The following is an 8352-nucleotide window of genomic DNA, read 5'->3' as shown; positions in this document are numbered from 1 at the left end:
ATTCCTTTATCTCACTTTTTTTAAAGTGACTCAAAAGCTTTTTTTAAAAAATTGTACTGGATTTCTTATAAGTGAGTAAATAATCAAGGATATCTGATGTTCAGCAGTTCTGAAATTTAGAGAATTGCTATATAAATAGTGTGGAGGGGGCCCTGAGTCAGACTGCCTGGGTTCAAATCCAGGCTCTGCCATCTCTAGCCATGAGAGCTGGGACAAGTTACCTAATTTCTCTGTACCTTAGTTTTCTCATTAAAAATAGGGTTCGTAATCCCCACCATATAGGGATGTTGTAGTGATTAAATGCATGTAAAGTACCTGGAATAGTGTTTAGGATATCATTAGTACTCGATAAATATTGTTTGTCATTGTTTTTGTGATATGTTTAAAAGTTCTTTGTTTTAATTATTTCCTTCAAGGTCCACTTATGAAGATATGAACTGGTGGACTGTTTACTCTCACCTGATAAGAGGACAGAATAAAGGGAAGCCCTTTGAATTATCCTCTAGAGATGAGGAAGTCCATTTTACCGTTTTTCTTTAAGAACCCATGCCTGGGCTATCAGAAACACGGTGTCCCCTGTGTAACATTCATGCTTTGAACAGTTTATGTTGTTTTTTTAATAACAAAACAGTAAAACATACCAAGCCCTTTTCTCCTGTGTTCAAGCAGGAAGCACTAAGTAACATGGATGACTACGACAAAACCTGCTTGGAGTCTGCGTTAGTTGGTGTGTGCAGTATCGTTCAGCAGGAATGGGGCGGTGCGATTCCGTGCCAGGTAACCATCAGTTACTTTTCTTTGCCCTAAACTAAAAACATTAACCACTGAGCTGCTTTGATTTTCTTCGGGCTCTGAAACAGCATACATCGTAATTTCCACAAACTGCGTTATACGCTATTGGTATCTTTTTAAAAGAAGGTACTAAATCAACACTAACATGCTCAGAAAGCAGCAAAATTATACCTTAAGGAAAGCATCCTCCTAGTAAATTGACTTATTGCAAACTAGTGTTGTTTGTATAAAGCACAAAGGGCTCACAGTGGAATTTTAGAATTACACTCCCTGGACAGGGTGGTTATAATTTTGAGTGATAGAATCATAAACATCAGAACAATATAGTTTCTTCGTTATCTTAATGTAGCATCTATTCAGCAAACTTTTAACCATCTCAGCTATCTGAGTTGCCTAGAATGTGAGGAATATGGATGTCGTAAAATCTTTACTTAGAGACCCCAGTAAGTCCCGTAGACCACAACTCATTGTTAGTACTGTCTAGTCAATATTAAAGGTTAGTGACTTAACAAGCTGGGTATCTGGTTTTGCTTAAAGTCAAATTAGAGCTGAGTAGTAGCAGAAAAAGAGAATTGGAGGTTTGCTATAAACAGGTATTTTGAGAAGTGGTAGCATGTTTTGAAGGAGGAATCAGAAAAATTGCTAAAAGGAAAATCATATTAGTCTACAACAGGAGTTAGCAAACTTTTTGCATAAGGGGCCAGATAGTAAATATTTTAGGCTTTGCAGGGGTCTGTGGCAACTACTCATCTCATAAAGCAGCCATAGACAATACTTAAACAAATGGGCCTGGCTGTTCTCCAAGAAAACTCTATTTACAAAAACGGGTAGTGGACTGGCCCCTGGTCTATGAGTTTTTATTGTAGGAGCAAACAGGATTCCTCTGTTTCTTTTTTAAATAAAAATAAGATTGTGGTTTCTTCAAAGTCGGGAATACAGGGGTTGATGTAGACAGGGCACGAGGGAATCTGGGGAGTGAAGGAACTGTTCTTTATCTTGACTGTGGGAGTGGTTTACATGACTGAATGTAGTTTTGTCAGAACGCAGAACTGTACACTAAAAAGGATGAATTTTACTGTATGTAAATTATATCTCAGTAAACCCAATTTTTTCTTAAAAGGTTGATTTTTATTACTTCAACAGCTACTGTGTTTTATAGAATATAAACTCTTGGGTTCATGAAGACCCTGAGCTATTATTAAAAGGTTGAATCACTTTAATGAACACTTCTGAAGAAGCCAGTAAATACCTTACAGATCAGTTTCTTTTCAGAAATAAAAAAATTTGGCATCTCACTTCATAAGGCTCCTCTTTTTTTATTGGATATATAACATGTAATATTTCATTATCGCATAGGATCTGGAAAGCTAGTGCCAGAAGTAAACCATTGTATAGCAGTGTTTGGTACTAGAAGAGAGAATCGCCTTGTAGTCAACTCACTGTCTCCCCCCAGAATCATCCCTCCAGGGAGCCTTTGTTAAGCATGCCTGAGCTTTGGTAGTGAGCGCCAGTCCTGACACTTCACATGGTGCAGCCCCCTAATACTGCCTCAATGGCCTGTTATTATCAGGTGAGGGGCTAGGCTGGGGAGAGTGAAAAGAATCCTCCCCGGCAGGCTTGGGAAGCCCGCCCCGACAGGACTGCTCTGAAGCAGTGAGGAAGGGAAAATGATTTTGCAACTGTCATCTATTGTCATATATATATTTTGTTGGCTTTTCAAATTACAGATTGACTGAGGATGCATTTTAAAGGTCTCGTACACTTCCTGGCCTTTATAAACACGTTTTTAAAGTAGTTACCATTTTACCTGACCAAGGCTAGAGTTTGTCATCTTTTGAAAATTAGTGTCAGGGTTCAGACTTCTGCGCTTGCACTTTATAGAAACACATGTGAAATGAGTCTTTGTGCCATTTTTTACATATGTGCCAAGTCCTTATCTAAGAGATAGGGATCTTGCTTTAATACAGCTAAATAAGTATTGCTTATGATTGCTTTTGTCCTTTTTTTTCTTTTTTTTTTTTTTAAAGTGTTAAGAGGTAGGTATTATGGATTGAATTGTGTCTGCCTAAAATACGTGTTGTAAATCCTAACCCCTATACATGTAGAAAGGAGCCCTGGTGGCACAGCGGTCAAGTGCTTGGCTGCTAACCAAAAGGTCAGTGGTTTGAATCCACCAGCTGCTACATGGGAGAAAGATGTGGCAGTCAGCTTCTGTAAAGATTTATAGCTTTGGAAACCCTATAGGGCAGTTCTACCCTATCGGGCCGCTATAGAACAGAGTAGAGTCGGAATCAGCAACGGGTTTATACAGGTGGATGTAACCCCATCTGGGAATAGGGTTTTCTTTATTATGTTAATGAGGCTATATTAGTGTGTTGTGTGTGTCTTAAGCCAATCACTTTTGAGATATAAAAGGAGCAGAGTAGGCACAGAAACAAGCAAGCAGGAATGGGGGAAAGGTAGGTACCATGTGGAGATCTCCAAGGAACGCTGAGAAGAAAGGACCTTTCCCAAGACCAGACAGAGAAAGACTTCCCCTAGAGTAAGCACCCTGGATTTGGACTGTCAGCCTCCTAATGTAAGAGAGTAAATTTCTGTTCATTGAGGCCACTCGCTTGATATTTCTGTGATAGCAGCACCAGATAACTAAGACAGTAGGTTTCTTCTTTTCTTTTAGGTTTAATTAGATATGATACAGTAAAACAAGTAGATCTTAAGTGCACAGTTCACTGAGTTTTGACAAATGTGTACACCTCTATAACGGCTAGGAGTCCCTGGGTGGCACAGCCAGTGAAGCACTTTGCTCCTAGGTGAAAGGTTGGTGGTTCGAACCCACCTGGAGGTGCCCCGGAAGACAGCCCTCGTGGTCTGCTTCCAAAAAGTCACACCTCAGAAACCCTATGGAGGAATTCTGCTCTGCACACGTGGGCTCACCACGAGTCAGAACTGACTTGATGGCAACAAACAACATGTAATTACTATCCCAATTAAAATAGAAAACATTTGCATTACCCACAAAGTTTCCTTATGCCCCTTCGTAGTAAGTATCCCCACCCTAATAACTCCTATTCTGATTTATCTTGACAGGACTTTGTTTTACCTGTTCTAGAGTTTCCTATAAATAGAATCATACAGTGTGTACTCTTTTGTGTCTGTCATCTTTCACTTGACAAAATGTTTTTTAGACTTCATTCATGTTGTTGCTTTTGTCAGGAGTTCATTCCTGTAGAGGTAGATCTTTCAGTGTAAAGCAATTAGGGAGAAATGAAAAACACTGCTAAATGGACTGCTTTCAGAAGGTTTATTTAATGTACAAACTTTTTCTTCTTGCAAACAGGTTGTCCTGGTGACCGATGGCTGTCTTGGCATTGGTAGAGGGTCACTGAGGCATTCCCTAGCTACTCATAATCAACGAAGTGAGAGCAACAGGTTTCCTCTCCCCTTTCCTTTCCCGTCTAAGTTGTACATCATGTGCATGGCAAATTTGGAAGAGGTAATGCCTTTTACTAAGTTCTTTTTAGTTTGACTAGGTAAATAGGGTTCAATTTATTTTTTAGTATATGCCATTAATATTGCACTGCATATACTGTAACGTTGAACTCTATTGGTTTCAGCTGAGGCTGGTCGCTAAATATATTTGAAAAGATGCTGGGTTTCAAATGCTCCTTGAAGTTCCGGAGCGTTGTCCCTCCTGGAGGAGCATAGCTGGAGTTGTTATCCATCCTACTTGCCACAGAGGCTCTAGATAATGAAGGGTTGAGGTGTTCTTTGTAGTGTTAAATACCTCCTTCACTTAGGAATCCTTACCTTTATTTCTCCGGAAATGTTGACAGAAGTGGGCTTTGGTTTTTTTGGTAAAGTAACATCACCCCAATGTATGTTTTATTAAACACTTTACTTCGCAGTTTTCCCATTTATTTGGGAGTCATTTAGCATTTCTTCACCTTTACAGGTAGATTTTCTATCTGTAAAATGTAGATAATGATGGTTCGTATCAAAAGATGTTAGAAACGCTTTGGAGGGAAGATGCTGAGTAAATATCAACCGTGTCACCTCTGAGAATCTTTGCAAACCAGCTTCTGAATGAAATAGCTCTGCTGGTGGCATTTTCTGTAACATTCCTCTCGGGTAACCTTGAATCAGAATTGTTATAGTTATTTTTCTTCTCGCATTGGCCATAAAAAAAATAATCCCATTTATTGCCTGTGTGATTGTGATGGGCATGACCTTGATGGGCCGGTAAGAATCTGGCATTTTGTGCCACTTTAGAGGGTTCATCTGTTTTGCTTTGTAGCTTCAGAGCACTGACTCCTTGGATTGCCTTGAACGTCTCATAGATTTAAACAATGGTGAAGGGCAGATTTTTACCATTGATGGCCCCCTGTGCTTGAAAAATGTACAGTCTATGTTTGGGTGAGTATGTACCTAGAGCTTTTTTGCCTTCTTTACAATCCAGTATTATAATTTGACATCCAGCCAGCAAGAATACCTATTTTACTATTTCTGATTGAGTCACTTCGTTTTCCCTGTGTCACACATCTTTCAGATAAAGTGAGTGGTAGCAGTGGTTTTTTTTTTTTTTAAATTATTGTGTTTTAAATGAAAGTTTACAATTCAAGTTAGTCTCATACAAAAATTTATACATACATTGTTATGTGACCCTAGTTGCTCTCCCTATACTGTAACAGCACACTCTTCTTTTCCATTCTGGATTTCCCACATCCATTCAACCAGCTCCTGACCTTCTCTGCCTTCTCATCTCACCTCCAGACAGGAGCTGCCCATTTAGTCTTATGTATCTACTTGAGCTAAGAAGCACACTCTTCACGAGTATCATTTTATGTCCCATAGTCCAGTCTAATCTTTGTCTGAAGAGTTGGCCTCGGGAATGCTTTTAGTTTTGGGCTAGCAGTGATTTTTGAAGTTCATTCCCTTTGAAATGAAGCATGACTAAATCTAGACTGCCTGTAGTTATTGACTTCCTCACTAAGTTATTGACGTAGCAATTTCAGAGATTAACTTGCTTTTGGAGTTTTCAGAACTGAAATTTGCTCACCAAAAATATCAGATTTTGTTGTATTTCACAAATGATCAGATCTTCATTTTGGAGTCAACTTGAAGGGAAAACTTGTGTCTGAAAAAAATTACTTTTATATGTATTGTATTACTCTCCCTGTAACAATTAATCATCGTATTCTAGAAAACTGATAGATCTGGCATATACACCTTTCCATGCTGTTCTCAAGTGTGGCCACCTAACTGCTGATGTACAAGTCTTCCCCAGGCCAGAACCTTTTGTTGTAGATGAAGAAATCGATCCTATTCCCAAAGTCATTAACACAGGTAACATTTTTTTTTAAAACCTCCTTCTTACTTTTTCTGTCATCCTTACGTTCCTCTAACTTCTGACTGTTGCTCTCGTCTCTATCCAGGAGGGTTGGAAACTAATGTAAATTCTGAGAATAGGGTGCCATTGTCATCAGTACACTTTGGGCAGGAGGATGCATTGCCTAAGGGATGGCGGATTAGTGGTCTTTCATGGTGAGGTCATGAGTTAGTCTCTCATCCATGCTGACTGTGGCCACTGTCACTAGAGTTGAAAATCATGGCCAGATTCTACTTCGTAATCCAGCAGATCACTAGCATTGAAATCCTTGAGGAAATTCTTAGTAGAGATACTGAGATTGATTGCATCATAGTTATGGTCATTGTCTTAGTTATCTAGTGCTGCTGTAACAGAAATACCACAAGTAGATGGTTTCAACAAACAGAAGTTTATTCTCTCACAGTCTAGTAGGCTAGAAGTCCAAATTCAGGGCGTCAGCTCTCGGGGAAGGCTTTCTCTCTCTGTGGACGCTGGAGGAAGGTCCTTGTCATCGGTCTTCCCCTGGACTAGGAGCTTCTCCGCACAGGGACACTGGGTTCAGAGGACACACTCTGCTCCTGGTGCTACTTTCTTGGTGTTATGAAGTGGTATGAGGTCCCCCTGTTTCTCTGCTCACTTCTTTTATATCTCAAAAGAGATTGACTTAAGACACAACCTGTAGATTGAGTCCTGCCTCATTAACATAGTGCCTCTAATCCTGCCTCATTAATATCACAGAGGTAGGATTTACAACACATAGGAAAATCGCATCAGATGGCAAAATGGTGGACAGTCACAATACTGGGAACTATGGACTAGCAAAATCGACACCATTTTTTGGGGGGACACAGTACAATCTATAACAGTCATATATGATGGGATAGCTTCTAGACTTGGCTATATGACACGTGCTATGTGACCCTGGATGTCACTCCCTCTCTCTAGTCCTTATGGGCAGTGTGAGTAGAATCAACCAGATGGTGTCTAAACTTTAAGCTCTGATATACTGTACTCCTCTAGCCCTCCCGCTTGTATTATAAGAAAGTGATGTGCTACTGCTTTCACCTGGTTCACGCTGCCAGTAGATTGCTCAGGTGAGACTGGCGAAGTGAAGAGTCAAGGCTAACAAGGAGTAGTGGAGAGGAAAGTTGTCTCCTATTGGTGGATGGACTCCTTGGTGAGTGGTGGACACACCTTAAACCTTTTGGGGCTGTGGACCATCTCTGTTCCAGTCACCATTTGCCGCCTCAGTACCTAGCATAGTGTCTGACACTTAGTAGGTGTTCAATAGGTAATTGTTCATTAAATTATTAAAATTGAGTACCCCATTGCTCTTGAGTCAATTCTGACTCATAGTGACCCTGTGGGACAGAGTAGAACTGCCCCAGAGGTTTCCAAGGCTGTAATCTTTACAGAAGCAGATTGCTGCATCTTCCTCCTGCGGAGCAGCTCATGGGTTTGAACCGCCAGCATTTGGATTAGCAGCTAAGCACTTAACCGCTGCACCACCAGTGGTCGTGGTCTTGGGTACAGATTTTCAGGAGTTTTAGAGTGAAGGGCTGCATACAGGTTTTTTTTTTTTTTTACATTTATTGTGCCTTTGCCTCCTAGCTGTCTGGAAATAAGGTATCTCTCTCTTTCCTGTGACTAGACCACAGTGTATTAAGCTGAACTAAATGTTTTGTTGCCCTCTGACCAGTTAGATTCCACTCTCTCCCATCCTTTATTGCAGCTTTATTACTTTCAAGTGCAAACAATAATTTGGGCTTGGCTAACCAAATGTTGCCTAACTGAAGGAACTTGTTTTAATGTATAGATAAAAATGATCTGTAGTTAGCACGATCACTCATGGGTAAGAGAATGCTTCCATGATACATGGAAATAACTTCTCTTACAGAGACATCTTGTTCCACAGTCTGCTTGAGCATTCCGTCTCCTCCCACCCACAGTTCCAGTATAAACTTCACCCCATTCTCCCTAGATCACAACATACATCAGATTAGTGAAACCTGCACTGAATTTTCACCATGTTAAGTAAAGATTTTGGGTTGGTCATAGAGACCAGCCTTTTTCAACCTGAACGTTCTCATCAAGTGTACTAAGTTAAATTAGTGAACTACATCTGGTCACAGTGGGAGTATAAGGACACCAAAAAATTGTGAGCTTGTATCACCTAAATGTTCCCATCCTTTTTT

At 40.1% G+C, this 8352-nt stretch overlaps 1 protein-coding gene across 3 annotated transcripts in view; it reads left to right on the top strand.

Moving 5' to 3' along the window:
- INTS14 (integrator complex subunit 14) overlaps positions 1–8352 on the top strand; it is a 28697-nt gene continuing 20345 nt past the window's right edge. For all 3 annotated transcript variants that reach the window (XM_023729725.1, XM_023729724.1, XM_023729723.1), the window contains exons 1-4: positions 1–777; positions 4130–4285; positions 5087–5205; positions 5993–6135. In XM_023729725.1, coding sequence (XP_023585493.1) covers positions 547–777; positions 4130–4285; positions 5087–5205; positions 5993–6135 — 649 coding nt within the window. In that variant the 5' untranslated portion in view covers positions 1–546. The remainder of the gene's footprint in view (positions 778–4129; positions 4286–5086; positions 5206–5992; positions 6136–8352) is intronic.

This window comes from Trichechus manatus, unplaced genomic scaffold (assembly GCF_000243295.1).
Source record: "Trichechus manatus latirostris isolate Lorelei unplaced genomic scaffold, TriManLat1.0 scaffold00030, whole genome shotgun sequence".
NCBI classification, from domain to species: Eukaryota; Metazoa; Chordata; class Mammalia; order Sirenia; family Trichechidae; genus Trichechus; species Trichechus manatus.
Note: the sequence above shows the minus strand (reverse complement) of the source record. Positions and strands in the feature narration are given on the sequence as shown.